Source organism: Chiloscyllium plagiosum, chromosome 31 (genome assembly GCF_004010195.1).
Source record: "Chiloscyllium plagiosum isolate BGI_BamShark_2017 chromosome 31, ASM401019v2, whole genome shotgun sequence".
Classification (NCBI taxonomy): domain Eukaryota; kingdom Metazoa; phylum Chordata; class Chondrichthyes; order Orectolobiformes; family Hemiscylliidae; genus Chiloscyllium; species Chiloscyllium plagiosum.
This window is the reverse complement of record NC_057740.1, coordinates 29,935,237-29,951,920: the sequence shown is the minus strand read 5'-3', so window position 1 is coordinate 29,951,920 and position 16,684 is coordinate 29,935,237. Positions and strand designations below refer to the sequence as shown.

General features: G+C 37.3%; 1 protein-coding gene across 3 annotated transcripts in view; it reads right to left on the bottom strand.

Annotated features, from left to right (window-relative positions):
• polrmt (polymerase (RNA) mitochondrial (DNA directed)) overlaps positions 1-16,684 on the bottom strand; it is a 114,700-nt gene that overhangs the window by 54,453 nt on the left and 43,563 nt on the right. For all 3 annotated transcript variants that reach the window (XM_043721280.1, XM_043721278.1, XM_043721279.1), the window contains 5 exons: positions 12,153-12,339; positions 10,129-10,278; positions 9,073-9,240; positions 6,038-6,208; positions 4,288-4,527 (listed from right to left, as the gene is read on the bottom strand). In XM_043721280.1, coding sequence (XP_043577215.1) covers positions 4,288-4,527; positions 6,038-6,208; positions 9,073-9,240; positions 10,129-10,278; positions 12,153-12,339 — 916 coding nt within the window. The remainder of the gene's footprint in view (positions 1-4,287; positions 4,528-6,037; positions 6,209-9,072; positions 9,241-10,128; positions 10,279-12,152; positions 12,340-16,684) is intronic.

The following is a 16,684-nucleotide window of genomic DNA, read 5'->3' as shown; positions in this document are numbered from 1 at the left end:
CATGGGTGGAAGAATGAGACAGATGCTAAAGAATAGTCCATGGTGAGTTTGATGGTGGGATGAAACTTGTTGACATCACTGTGTAGTTTTTTCAGTGACTCCTCTCCATGGGTCCAGAGGAAGAAAATGTTGTCAATATACCTGGTGTATAGTGTTGGTTGGAGGTCCTGCGAAGAGAAGTCTTGTTCGAACCTGTGCATGAAAATATTGGTATATTGGGGTGCAAACTTTGTCTCCATGGCTGTTCTGTGTGTCTGGATGAAGAACTAGTTGTTAAAGGTGAAAACATTGTGGTCAAGATAAAGTGGATGAGGTGTTCGGAGATTGGCTGTTGTTGGTTTTGAGTATTGAGGCTGTTGCTGCGATGCCGTCATTGTAGGGGATGCAGCATATGACTCGGCCAACGTTGCCAATCTCATATGCTGCAGGCCAAGAAGCCCTGAAGCATGGTGCACAGGCGAGACCAAGCAGAGGCTATGGCAATGGATGATCGTTTTGCGGTGTCCGTTCAACAGATAGGAGTGTTCCCTCCCAGTCAGAGAACACTTCAGTGATCTGGGACATTTGACCTCAGACCTGTGAGTGACGCATCCTCCAAGCAGGACTTTGGGACAGGCAACAACACAAAGTGGCCGAGCAGAGACTGATAGCCACGTTCATTATCCATGCGGATGGCCTCAACCAGGACCTTGATTCATGTTACACTACAGGTGACCCCACACACACATACACACACACCCCAACACTTCATACACAAGCTCTCTCTCATACACATACACACACGCACCTCTTACAGACTTATATCTCTTTCCACTTTCACTCACACACATGTACACACACTCTCACAGACACTCATACCCCACCCCGCGCACACCCACCCACATATACAAGTTTGTGGGGTGAATTTGTACTTGCAGAATTACATTTTATTTTGCTCAAAAGCTGCATGAATCCATGTAAGATTCTGTAAATTTCTTTTTTAGAAATAGAATCCGTCTGAACATTGAGGCACTGACAGCCTCACACAGGGCACCTCACACCTTCAATATATTATCTGGGCCAAAATGGCACCTATTGTTAAAGTTCACTTGAGAATGTAACTTTAAAAATGTTCTGGGATTACATATGAAAAACTGAAATCAACTTGGTCATTCTAAAAGATGAGAGATTTAACAAAGAATCCAGGTCTTTTTCAATATATAATTTCAGTTACATCACACTGTAGACTTTTGCTATAAATTCTCTGTCTTACGATCTTATACTCCACAACCAACTGAAGAAGGAGGAGCGGTCCGAAAGCTAGTGCTTCCAAATAAACCTGTTGGACTATAACCTGGTGTTGTGTGATTTTTAACTTCATCAATGATGGCTCAAAATCCTAGAATTCTCAACATAATAGCACAGAGGTACATCTTCATCACACAGATTTCAGCACTTCACGAAAAAGATCACCACCCAAGATGGGACACAAATGTTGGTTCTGTGGCAAAAACACGCATCTAATGTACAACTGAGCAAATTTTTAACAAAGGAATTCTAAATCTGTTTAGGTAGTTGTATGATTGAGTGAAATAAAAAGTATAGTGGACTTACTCCACAAATTCAGTTGAAGAAAAATGAACTAAAGCCAGTCTTTATCCACTTATCTTTATGTACAGAGTTACGTTTCAAGTTTAGAAATCGTCACCTAACAACTAGTTTTTTTGTCTGCACTAAATTACATGGGCTCAACCGAATCTTTTGTTAAGGCCCACCACCTGCATAAAATTAAACCCACTGCCCGCATACAATTATAAATTAATACAGTCAGAAGTCACACGACACCAGGTTATAGTCCAGTAGGTTTATTTGAAATCAGAAGCTTTTGGAGCAATGCTTCTTTGTCAGATGAATCACTTCTAACAAAAGAGCAGCGCTCCAAAAGCTTGTGATTTCAAATAAACTGATTGGACTATAACCTAGTGTCGTGACTCCAGACTTTGTCCACCCCAATGCAACCTCACATCACAGTAAATAACAAGTAACATTTATGAACAAATTGTAACAACGGACTAACACAAATGGGATTCTAGTTTTGAAAGCATAGCAGATGCATGACTAACAGAAATCTAATGAATGACCAAATACCATATTGTTTGCTTTCAGATGCTGAATGGGGTGTATATTTCTAGAATATTCTCTTCTTGTGTTTTACATTTCCAGCATTCTTGTTTTATTTTTTCACTTTGCAGGAAAAATGCAACTCTCCATCGGCCATTACAATATGTAGTATACTTAAATTTTTAACCATCTTAGCAGACTGATATTGTACTAATTCTCTTCAGTAATAATTCAATCACAAATGAGGTTAAAAATGGGCCAACCTATTGATGATCAACTTGTGTTTCATTCTTTCAAATTTTCTTAAGTGACCTTTATAAGTGGCATGTAGTAAAGGGCTTATCTGGATGTTAAATATTCCTGGTCACAAGTCATTCAATAACGATAGAACAGAAGGAAAATGGAGGGATGGAAGTTTTGGTTAAGGAGAGCATTGCAATATTGAAAAAAGATAATATTTCCTTGGACAGGAGACATCTAAGAAGATACGTGAAAGAAGTTCTCAAACTCATGAGGGGTTTGCACCACTGTAGATAGAGAGAAACCATTCCCACTGGGAAACTGATCAAGAGCCAGGGGTTTGTAAATATTTTCCTAAGAAAGCAAATGCAGAGTGAGAAATAAAGTATTCCACTACAAGTCATTAGGATATGGAATGCACTGTCTGGAACACTTAATTGAGGGATTCAAGTGAGCATTATATTTAAATGAGAAACATGTAGGGTTATGGGGAAAAAGGCAAGGAGTTTGTCACCAAGTGAAAATGCACAGAGTGCCACTTTAGATACAATGGGCCAAATAGCCTCCTCCTGTCCTGTAACAATTCTATGGGATTGCAGTAGTTCATATTCGCTTACGAGACTGCACACAGGATGTTATTTGTTAAAGCTCAATTAAGTAGACATTTAAAAAACTGAAGGAATATGAAAGTACCAATGCACATTCCTTTAGGTTGCAAGACTTATTCCCCTCTCATAAAATTTAAATGTAACAAAACACAGGTCATAAATCTATAATTAGGAACTATAATATGCAGCAATAAATCACAAATTAGTAAATTGGAGCAATCTCTACCCAATGTCAATTCCTGTCATTCAAAAACCTTTTAAAGATACAATATTATAGTCTTAATACTCTTCCAAAACTCTGTGTATTTATTACCTTCTAACCATACTGGTATCATTAAACTTCTCTTACAAATCTTCATGAGCAAAACAGCACTTTTTACAAAAAGAATAACAGCTAATACCATTAGATGAAATACTTCTTTCCATTTACCTGGTAGATTACTAAAAGAAGATAAAATTTGACATAGAAAACAACTGCATAACTAGATTCTTCCATAACATTTTTTTGTTCTGTCCTGCTGTGGAGAGCAAGTGGTGTCTTACTGACATCCAAACAAACAGTACATCTGAACAAAAACAACTACATAGCTATAGCTGCTTAGTTCTGTTAATGTATGATTCAGTACCTCTATCACCTATAGTTCAGGTGATGGCACACTCACATCTTCAAGAAGTTGTGGATTTAATTGAGACTTCAGGGACTTAAACCAAAATTTAGGCTGACACTCCATTGCAATACTTGCACTGTCAAAGGTGCTATGTTTTAAACTGGATGTTAAATCTAAATCTGCCTATTCTTTCTGGTGTACCTAAGAGATCCCGCAATACTATTTCAAAGAGGAGGAACAAATTAATCCCTGGCATCCTAGTAAATATTCATCTCTCAGTCAAGATCACTGAGAAAAGCAACTTATCTTACTGTTGAATTGCTTTCTGTAATGACTTGCAGTATGCACATTTTCTACTATATTTCTGATATTTCCTACTCCACAGTTCCAAAAATATTTAAATGACTGCAAATTACTTCAGGAAATCCTGTGATCATGTATTGAGTCATAGAATCATAGAGATGTACAGCATGGAAACAGACCCTTCGGTCCAATTCGTCCATGCCGACCAGATACCCCAACTCAATCTAGTCCCAACTGCCAACATAACTGCAAGCCTTTCTTTCTTCTCCATAAGCATTTACACAGCCACTTCATGAAAAAATACAAATTCAAGATAATTTGGTTGGAGCCAACACCTGCCTGGTTAAGTACAATTGAGTGCACATTGTTAAAAATAACAATACAAAATTTACCCAAATACTAAAAAAAATCATGACTTTGTGCCTCACCTGCTTGTTACTGCGAAAGCTGTACATGTGATACAAGACTGGGATAAATTTCCTCTCGTGACTTGGGCTTTGGGTGTTCATGGGGATTTTAATTTCATGAACCATTAGATCTACTAGATGAGTTCCCAAATCTATAATCAGAAAATGTGGCCAGGGAGAATCTTCACTTAATAGCGAAAGACCTAAATTCATCTCTTTTTCTACTTTCACCATGTGCTCACGAGGCAGGAAGTTGTTCAGCTAGAATCAAAACACAGTTTATAATTAAATGCTTTTACCAAATATAAATAATCAGAGGCTTGCAAAAAAAATTATAGCTTTGCTAAGTGTTCTATCCATGCTGTGAAATCATATTAAATCAAGATCAGGAGAATATTGATCAGGAGAACTCTAATGCCTTCACAATTAACTGTTTATACATCCTTGAAATTTCAAGAAATTATTAACTTATATGTTACTCTCTCCGTTCCTCCACTGTAGTTTAGCATCTTGATTTGAGATCATATTCTCACGTTTATCAACCAACTTACTAGTCATGCATTTTCTCTTAAGTTTCTAAACCTTTGTAATATGATAGGACTATTTACACTTTAGGTTTACTCACGAAAATAAAACCAGTATTGTTTTCATTACCCCAGAGTGGATTACTTTTCCATTGCTGTTATGGGCCAGTTTGTAAGTTCTGTTGTTCCCACTTGTTATCAGCTTAGCTTTTCAAAATCTTTTAAAATATTCTGATTGTCACCATATGCAACAGCAAGACTCAAAACTGTTAAATGCTTGAATGTTACTAAAAGATGATAAGAAATCTAAACCGTTATAGATCATACTGATGCAAATATTAAATCCATTCTTAATTAGGATTATTGAGAAATCTACGAGCAGAAGCGCTGGACAAAATCTCAATGTAATGAGTTATAAACTCGGGTGACATTTTTAAGCTGTGCTTTCAACTTCATAATTGTGGAAAATATCCAGACAGTATGCTAGAGATCAGGCCAGACTCCCTGAAAATATTTTAAGAACATAGCCTAGGCACTAACATTTTCTTATTTTAAAGGCAATGTGAACTGCGTGTTCCAAATATGATGCAACTGGTCAAACCACTCAGCTTTAAGCAAACCAGAATTTATTTGAACACTACAGTTGAAGCACGAACCAGAGAAAGCAGAATTTGGAATAACTTAACTATTGGAAAACTTCAACTTGATACAGCAATTTAACTAATTAACTGTTCCAATATAGTAACATCCCATAAACACCCCTTGGTAAAAAGGTAAATTCAAACACAGATTCAAACGCAGGAGGGAACAACTTCCAGAGGGAGATTTCAAAATAGTCAGAAGAGTTCTTTACTGAAGCTTGCAACTCCCCTGGACTCTCACATCTTGTGACTGCTATAGCTAAAACAAACTAAACAAAACTTGAACTGGGAGAACTGGCCATTCCCTTTCCATTGCTAACTAGACACTTAGGCACCTCTGCCTTTACAACCTTGCTTCAAAATAACCAAGGGCAAAAATAACCTTCTTGAAGTGACAGCATCGACACAAGTATTTCAAAATATCTTTTGCATTCGGATCTGTGAACCAAAGCCAATGTCATATGGATGAATGTTACTAATGTATAATCATAAATAAACCAGCTTGACGCCAACTTAAGAGTTGTTAACAAAATTAGAAAAGTAAGACTTTTATTTATTCTTATTTAAAATAATTAAACTAGAAACAAAACATTAATTTGGCATTACCTCCGTATCCTTTGCCAACAGTTCGATGTAGGCATAGTAAATTTGTTTAATCTTATCTACCATTTCATTTTTGATCTTCTTCCGTATGGAATACTTGTTGTAGACTCTGTTACCCAATTCCTTAGCAATTGTCAGTAATGCTTCACCATTTGGCGGGATATTTGCAATAGACTGAGAGGTGGAACGTAAAATATTAATTCAGGTTTAATATTACACATTGATCAAGAATCATCATTTCATAGAATAAAGTCCAAAATAGAAACAGCAATTGATGGGAATACTCTCCAGGTGTGGCAGCATCTGTACGTAAAGGAAGAGTTACTGTTTCAGGTCATCAGAACCCAGCACTTTGTTTTTATGTCAGATTTATACCAGCATCTGCTGCATTTTGCTTAAAGGGCAAAATGACTGCCTTAAACAATGCTATTTGTGTTGCATTCATTCATAATATTGCAAACATTTTATTCATAACATTTGTAAATAATAGAAAAATCTGTAACCCATTAGGTGATTCCTCATCACCTGTGCCTACACAGTTCCATCATATTTTAGACATGCCTGTACAGTTAACATGGTGAGAGGTTAGCTTAAGGGACCATCTGATACATTTCCAGAACATAACACAGAAATTACGTGGAGGAAAGCAATTGTAACAATACAGATTGTTCTGTTATAACGCGTATTTCGATAATGCAAATCCACTATAACACAATTGACGAGTTGGGGACACTGTTTCTAAAGCACGAACTGATTATAATGTGATTCAGGCCCCATCAGTTTAAATGGTGCTGCTATTATGCGATTTTCTTATACAATGGGATTGCATGAGAATGGAGCTAGCATGGTATAGCAGAGCCGACTGTAAAACAAACAGCTCTTTTGCGTCAATATGAAGCAGTTTTGGATGTGCGTTGATGAGAAACTGGTGAACTCAGGAGTCAGATCAGTCTGTTGAATTCACAAGTTCATCAAAAAGGAAAGATCTTGTGGTGCAATGGCAGTATCTCTATGCCCGAGTCAGAAGGTCTAGACTCCAATTCCACCTCAGGATGCGATGGCCACAAGGTGGTGTCATAAAATGGCTCATGAACAAATAAAAACCACCTTCTGGAAGCATTGTAGCCCTGTTAAGCGACAAAACAGATGGTCTGCAATAGAGGAATCAAGAATGGAGAAGTTGGTAGGAAGGGTACGAATGTTAGAAGAAAGATGGAACTATGTGTCACCACTGGAAGGTAAGTTTACATTTATTGATTATGTCACCAAGAGGGAGCAAGAATTGGAGGAGACCTTGGGTAGATTGAGTTGCTCTGAAAGTGACCATGTGGAAGCAAAAGGTGTTAATTAAGACAGATAAGACATCTATCAAGAGAAGGTGGTACTGTGGAGATGGTGTATGTAGGAAGATATATTTGCCATCCATATTGGATTGCTGAGAGCTCAAGAAGCACTTGAGAAAATGTGATTCAGTTTCATGCAGAATGTCATTGGTTACTTGAAACCATATCAAGGGAAAAATTTAAAGCCAAATTTAAAATGATTGTCTACAAACCATTTTTGCTGCTAGACACAGAAACATTTGTACTGTGAACATTCAGATCACAATTTATTATCCTAAAAGTAGCACATTGGAACAAAAGAAATGGGTCGTGGGAACACAGGTCTTAGGAGCAGGAGTTTGCCATTTGTCCTTTTATCCTTGCTCTACCATTTGAAAAGACCATGACTAATCTGGCTGTGGTCTCAATTCCATATTCCTATCAACCTGATAACCTTTAGCTTCCTTGTCTATCAAAAATGTATGTAACTCAGTCTTGAATAAATTTGGTGACCCAGCTTCCACTGTTTTCTAGGAGCAAAATAACCACATACTAATGCCCCAACTTATCAGCTCTCTCTGAGAAGGGACAGCACTTACTCTTAAAATGTGTCCCTTAGTTCAAGTCTCCAACTCAAAAAGGAACATCCTTCCAAAATCCATTTTATAGCGCTCTCATTCTTCTGAATTCCAATGTGTATAGCTCCAACTTATTCAACTGTTTTAACTTTGGATTCCATCTAACCCTTTGTCAAGCTTGAACTTCTGTTACAAGATTTGTAAACATGTAGTTGGTCCCCCAACTTTGAAAATATGATTCTAGTTTCTGAACTGCTGATATGGGTTCAAGTAGCCAATGACATTCTGCATGAAGGTGAATCGCATTTTCTCGAGTGCATTGTATTTTCTCCACAGTACCACTTTCTCTTGATAGATTTCTTACCTGTCCTTAATTAATACCTTCTGCTTCCATTTGGTTACTTTCAGAGCAACTCATCTACCCAAGGCATCCGCTAATTCCTAGCTCCCACTTGGTGACAATCAATAAATGTAGACTTACCTTTCAGTGGTGATACATAGTTCCATCGTTCTACCAACACTTGTATCCTTCCTACCAACTTCTCCGTTCCTGACCGCCTGTTTTGTTGTCTAACAATACAGTTTGCTCAGTTACGTTAGATCTCAAATCAATTCAGGTTAGAGTGGTGCTGGAAAAGCACAGCAGGTCAGGCAGCATGCGAGGAGCAGGAAAATCGACATTTCGGAAAAAAGCCCTTCGTCAGGAATGTCGATTTTCCTGCTCCTCGGATGTTGCCTGACCTGCTTGCTTTTCCAGTACCACTCTAAACTAGACTCTGATTTCCAGCATCTGCAGTCCTCACTTTTGTCTCAAATCAATTCATGCAGGAGCTTTAAATGCCTGGAAATGTTCACTCAACTTAAATAGTCAATTTAAACATCAATGTGAATCTTTGGCTTCACAGCCAGATCTATACCAAAACTTACTTTCAATTCCAACTAACGTATTTCAAACTAACTTCTATCTTTTTAAAAACAAGGATAAAGAAAAAGCCAGGAAACACTTGACACTCAATATTTAAAATTAATTCCGATTTGGAACACAGATACGTCAAAGCTATTAATTAACCTTCAAGTGCTAAAATGAATTCAATGCATTAATGGTTTATGAAAGTGGTCACAGCTCTGTCATCCATACCTGTATCATTATATCTACATATTCCTTATCATCCAGCAGGCAGAGATAAGGATAGAGATTCATTTTCCAGGAACAACTTCGGTCACCAGCCAAGTGAAACCTGAACTCACGAAATGCCTGCAGTAGAGATTTATGCCACTTGGCACGTAAATCTGCCACACGGTTACGCTGAATCGAAACAAAATACATTCTGTTAGTGATAATCAAATATAATAAATAATGATTTGGAGTGTGTGGTGCTGGTAAAGCTCAGCCGGTCAGGCAACATCCGTGAAGCAGGAGCATTGACGTTTCGAGCACAAGCTCTTCATCAGGAATTCCTGAAGAGCTTATGTTTGAAATGTCAATTCTCCTGCTCCTTGGATGTTGCCTGACTGGCTATGCTTTTCCAGCACCACATTCTTCAACTCTGGCCTGCAGCATCTGCAGTGCTCACTTTCTTCCCGATAATAAATAATGGTTGAATGCATGTCACTTTATTTAAAAGCAGTATCCTTCTGACGCAATTGCACTAGATACCACACAGATTTAAAGCCTTTATGAAAATTTCACTATTCTTTCCCAAGTCACAAATACTATTTAAAAGCCTATAAAATACAATTTAAAAGATTATCTAAGACTATAAACTATTAATTAGAATAATTAAAATAATTATCTAATAAAGTATGAATTACAAGTCACTATGATAGACTGTACAAGGTAATATAGAAGATTAGATCATACATAATACAAACATGGCTTTTTAAAATGTGGGAAACATTAACGGATATCTGAGATTTCTTCACTTAATATTTTGTGACCCCATGTCATCCTTAACACAAGTACCAAAAGAAATCAGGACTGGAAAACCAGGTACAGCATCTTTGTCAATGGCAGCTAACAGTACCAGACAGAATAAATATTTATGACCATCATTAATAACAACCAGCAAAGGCACTTCAGACATCTTCTCTTCGACCTTAGCAGAAGAGATCATGATCAGAGTTAAAAAGATACACAAAATAACTTCAATTTTATTGCTTTATACTATGTGCATACATAGAAGAAGATAAGTACCATCCTTTTCATTTTCTCTGTAATGGGTTTTGTTGCTTCAACAGAGCTAATAGAAATGGTATCCTCTTGCTCCCTGCTCAGTTGTCGATCAAATCTCTCCTTTAGTTGTTCCAAACACAGATGCAATTTGGGATATTTAATAGGCTCAATCTGAAATGAAACAAGATGCTTCATGTACATAACTACTAGTAATTTGTCAGATAGTGATAGCCTAGTGATTATTGCAGTACTTACTCAGAGGTAGTTAAGTTCAAATCCCTCAAGGTTAATTTGTTAAACTGAATTCAAAAAACCTGACAACCTGTAGGGTGGAACAGAAACTTACCATCAAAGTAGCAGAATTGTAAAAACCCAACTAGTGCTGTAATGCACTTGAGGAATGGAATCTGAGCTACATATGGTTCCATACTAGGTGAGTGACTCTCAGTATTCTCAAGCCATGTGCAGTTGGAGAATAAATACAGTCTCACCAGACTTTGAGCACGTCCAAAACTCCTGGGCTTAAATACACATACAAGTATTTGTTAGCTTAATGCTAATCAACATACTGAACCGCTCACTTGAGCACTGTGTCCTCTTTCAAGCCTTCCATAATTACCCAAGTTCTTCAAAAGAATAGTCTTGTCCCCTTCCTCTTCTAAAAACTAATAGACAGTCTCCAACTTTTTCACTGAGGCTGTGAGGCTACTGTCTCATCCACAGAAATGAGGGCACTCTAGACAAAAGTCAACAACATTCCTGTACAACTATGATAGAAGATTAGCATTCCTCTGGATTGCTGATTTGATTATTATTTAACTGGAATACCATCCTCAGAGTCTAACCATCACCATCACCACTGTTTAAGTATTGGGAGCTCTAAATTTGAAAAGTTAATCAGCTATCTTCTATTTTGGCTAAAGTTAAAAATCATTTAACACCAGGTTGTTCAATATATCATTTTAATTGCATGACACTGTGATCATTTGTTATAAATTCTGTGTCTTATGATCCTGCCACACTAGTTACCTGAAGCAGCAGTGGCGCTATGAAAGCTAGTACTTCCAAATAAACCTGTTGGGACTATAACCCGGTGTCGTGTGATTTTTAACTTTGTCCACCCCAGTCCAACACCGGCACCTCTACATCATTATATTTTGGCAATGATATTTTTTAATGCGACCAATACTATCTCTATAATTACAAATTGTAGATATAGTTCACACCTTGCAACAGCCTTGCAAATAACTTATACAACCATTGAACCAACTATTATACTATACAGTACAGTACTGTAAATTGACATCTTTGTATGTCAAAAGTCAGATCTCAAAATGAAATTCGACTTGATAGATCACGTGTTTAATTCTTAATTTAGGTTGTTAATGTGGTGATTAGCCACAAACATATTCATACAAGACTGCAGATGCTTCCTTTACAACAGAACATATGTTTACACACAAAATATATTAAATAAACCAAGTGATGTGGATAAAGAAGAGTTCAGGAAGATCTCAAATGGCAAAATTACATCTTGTTTCTTAATATTTTCCACGATAGAAACCCAAGTCCAAAGAAATTACACTCCCGTCTCGACTACAAATTTCTGTTTAAATGACATGGTCTAGTTTCTTTTCCATGGAAACAGAGACAATTTTTTGATTCCTTTTTGAATCTCTGGATATTTCACAATTCTAAGGGCTTTAAACTTTCTCATTTTTAATAATTTGAAGACTTGTACCCAAATTCTCCTAGCTTGGAAGCTTCACTGTCTATAAAACATTGTTGCTGAGGTGACTGATGCCCCTGACTTGAACTGAAAAAAGTTAACAAAAGACTGACTTCATAGAACAAATTTCAGATCTGAGAATACAGAGGAGCCACCAATTGCTCGCTTCAATTTGTTTTGTTCATCAGTAAATGTGAATAAAACATTCAAGTACTCATTAAATAATAAATCTATTCAAGGGACAGGTTTGTCTTTTGATTCTTGTAAATTATCTTCCATGAAGTACTATACATAAATGCAATGCTGTCCCTCATACCTTTGAATAAAAGTGCTTCACTAATGGAGATTGGCAAATCTCCATTTCAGGTTCAGGTTGGAGCTGGAATTCAGGATCTACAGCCCAAATGGCTTTCATTATCATCTCTCTTTCATCTTTATGGAACACACAATTCTTAAACAAGTCTTGTATTGTGAAGCCATCTTCTTTTAACTGTTGAAAGCATCTAGGAAAATACATTGGAAATGTTAAAATATGTTGCACAAATGTTTAATCTTCTCAAACAATAGGAGATTTTCCTTGCATGTACAATGCTGTCCAACGCATTATACCCTGGAGATAATACAGTAATTACTCACTCTTTATTATTTACAAAAAATCTCCTTCCCTGCAGGGTGAAAAATAATTAAGAAAACATAAACACTTCATAATTTCTATTCAAACAAGGGCGGCATGGTGGCACAGTGGTTTGCACTGGTGCATCACAGCACTAAGAGATCCAGGTTCGATTCAAACCTTGGGTGACTACCTGCATGGAGTTTGCACATTCTCCTTGTGTCTGTGTGGGTTTCCACTAGGTGCCTCTGTTTCCCCCCACAATTCAAAGATATACAGATTAGGTGAATTGGACATACTAAATTGTCCATACTTTCCAAGGATGTGCAGGTTAGGTGGGTTAGCCATGGGAAATGCAGGTGGGGCTGGGGAGGATGCTCTTTGGAGTGTCGGTGTGGGCTTGATGGGCTGAATGCTTCCACACTGTAGGGATTCTATAAAAGACTCCTATTTTTTTGGGAATGGTCAAAATCATTGACTCTATTATGCTCTAAGGTCACTGAATTGAACACATTCAATTGAAATAATTCAGGGCTATGACTTTGCACTGACCAAAGCAACAATCTGTGGTGCCATACAAATCTAGGAAAGTCATCCACATGTAAATGCAACTTTAAATTATATACTTTATGGGTGGCACGGTGGCACAGTGGTTAGTACTGCTGCCTCACAGTGCCAGAGACCCAGGTTCAATTCCCGCTTCAGGCAACTGTCTGTGTGGAGTTTGCACTTTTCCCCAATGTCTGCGGGGGTTTCCTCCGGTTTCCTCCCAAGTCCAAAAATGTGCAGGTTAAACGAATTTGCCATGCTAAATTGCCCATAGTGTTAGGTGAAAGGGTAAATGTAGGGGAATGGGTCTAGGTGGGTTACTCTTCAGAGGGTCGGTGTAGACTTGCAAGTAATCTAATCTTGCTATCTTGTTTCGCTTCTTAACACTGTTGCATCTAGATTGATAGCATGTGAATTGAAATGCAGAGCAAAGGGTTTTATTCATAATGTGGACTGCCAATACATTGCAATACTGATGGAATGCTGCATCGTTACAGTTCCCCTCCTTTGGGAATGACAAAGTTTAAGGTTTATATTTTGCATAAATCACCAGCATTCACCACTGCTACAACTGTGAACCTGCTAAGTATTCACAAATATGCAGTTAAACATAAAATCTAAGCTATTGTCAGTGATTCAAAAGGTTGTGGTCTGTTGAGAAAACGGTTTTTTTACATGATGCATTAAGCCCTAATTACTTTTGACAGCCTTTCTGGCTATAAATAGTCAATTTAGTAATTAGGGAATGGAAACTTTTGGCATTTTAAAAAAAATCTTTCCTTTTAATGCAATAGAATCACTTTTAAAAATACTTAACTGCTGCAGATCCTAGAAACCTGAAATTTAAACAGGATTGAGAAACAGAGTGCAAGTTGATGACAGTTCCTCTTATCCACAGATGTCATCATTTAAAAAATAGTTTGATTATTTTGACATCTGCCTTAAGCCTGTGTGTAGGTCCAAAGCTTTATTTCACTCTCTATGAAATTAAAATGTGAAGGATAATCAGTGTTTGCTTGTTTGCGAGCTTTTAGAACATTTTAATGTGATTGGCTGCTTAATCTGCTTGATGATTGTACAAATACCAATTGTTGGCCGGAAAATAATCAAATCATCATTGAAATAATGATGAAGCCCATGCCAGAACTTTCTTTCTGTGATGAGTGGCAATCACTTTGCTGGTGACCACAAAATGTTGTCCAATATAAACAGGAAGACATTTGCTTGTTGCCCTGGCAAGATTCCTCCCATTGCTAGTATAATCAAATAAATAATCATTTTATAGCTATTTGTAGTGTTGAAGCAAAGACCAAATAAAAACTGAGAGGAATAAATTTAAATAAGGAGACTTCTGTCAAGCTGAAAGTTTATAATAGCCAAGTTACATTCCTCCCCAGACGTAAACATTTCCTTCATACTGACACTCTTATTCTTCTCTTCCCTAAGTGTTCGAGCTGCCTATGGTTCTTAGCTAACACTAAATGGTTGGCTGTGGCTTTCAGTTGACAAAAATGGCCATAATTGCCAGCTGAAGCAGTAATTTTAACAGTCAGAATTGTAGTCTTCATACTCATAACAACCAGATAAAGTGTCTCATAGAAATCACAGAATAGTATCTTATGAAGAAGCAGCAAAAATGTAACCACTGTTTACAGAGACAGCTTTGATAAGGGAAGCACTGATAGAAGCCCTTCTTGCAAGCTAATTTAAAGTTTGGTATTGAATATGGAATAGAAGGAGAAAAGCTTGATTCACAGTAGTTCAGACTCTTACAGGGATTGTAATCACTTATATGTATTCACACACATATGATAAAAAAGGGTAGTTTTGATATATCTGACTTTAAGGAATTAACTATATTCCTGTGGAGTCTGCTTTGAGACAGAGACTGTTTAATAAGGAACACTCTTGAAAAGACTTCACAGTGACCCCTTTAACCAGCTAATTCAAAGATTGCTATTTAGTAAAGATTACAAGAAAAAGCCTAATCCCACAATAATTAAGACTCTTTAGGAAATTGCCACTACGTATTATATACACCTATATAGGCACACAGAAGTTCTAAATGCAACTAACAAACTAACATGAAAGAATTTAGTGGAATTCCTATGGGAAGACAGCCTGAGACAGTAGGGAGAAAACCTCCATCTGCTAGCAGGGGGAACTGAATAACAGAGGCGGAAATCAGCAGTACTGGAGCATGGTTGAATTGTGAAAGCCCAAGGATACATCATAAGGATTTTTGGGAAACATCGTGGGATCACTGGAAGACCTGGAGTTGTCTATTATTGACCATGCAATCACGTAATTACCCTGATTGGATGTGTATGTAATCAATTAATAATACAATTGGTTTGTAGTAATCAGAAGTGTGCTGAAAACAAATGTATAAAAGTTTGCATCTTTCCTTTGTTCAGTGAAGAAGCTTCTGGACCCCCAGAGGTTTTCTTCCCACTGGCGTAACATGTTTTGGACCAGACCAGACCCCCTTAAAATATATTAAGGAGGTAGCCTGGACCCCAACTTTTTCTTATATTAAAGGTAAATGTGAGGTACTGTGTTGCAGATTCAATTTGATTGGTCAAACTACTCAATGTTAAGCAAAACAATTTATTCAAACATTATAGCTAAAATACAACAAAAAGGAAGGAATTGGAATAACAACTCTAATGGAAAGCTTAACAGAATAAATAGATACAGTAATTATTGCTAATTAACGGTTCCAATATTGCAACATCCCATAAACACAGCCTTGGAAAAAGGCAAATTCAGAAAACAGGTGGTCTCTCATGCAGTTCTCCAGTAGCAGGCAGAGAATCTCCAGCTTATGGCTGTAACCGAGAGGGGAAAGAATAGCTTTCACTTCTTCGAGACCCTAACAGCAGTTGCAGAAAGCTAAACTAAAATCCCTGGTTCTGTGGTTGGGAGCTTGACCACAGCCATTCAGGCTGCTTCTATTGTTCCAATATTTTTAAAAATCTTAGGCTTTATAAATTGTTTATCTTCTCAGATTGTCAGAACACCTGTCCCCCCCCAAAATTTCTTTTCAAAAGCAGGGCAAAACATACCTTTTATTTAAAAAAAGTATTTTTATTGATAAACTTTTCTTTACAAAATTATAACGTTACAAAAATATAATATAAAATTATAATAAACTAACTACTACCCTACTCTACAGAACAAATGAAAACTGTACTCCCTACAGATCAATAAATAAATAGTGCCACTCAGTGCAACAAAACCGAAGCTCCCAACTATTGACAGTATTAATTATTACACCCACATTTATTTGAATGTCCTCCTCTCAGGACATCAAGTTTACTAAACCTAATCATCATGGCTAACCAAAGGCCCTAATTAAAACGGCAGACATATCTGCTTCCAGGTAATTCAACAAGGGCTACCAGGTCTTATATAAAATATTCCATCTTTTGGTACACCATATTTGCAAGACAATCAAAAGGGTTATGTTCAATAATTAACTCCGACCAGCCCGGGCGGGGAGTTCAGACGCCCAGCACATCAGAATGCTCTTCCTTGTACAAAAGTTAGGATGTTAATAAGCTTTTTCCCATGTACACCTAAGGTAGCGAAGTTCAGCAACCGGAGGAAAAGGGAGATCGGGTCTACCTTAACCTCAATCCCCAAGACCCCCTCTATTACTCATGTCACAGGATTCCAACACC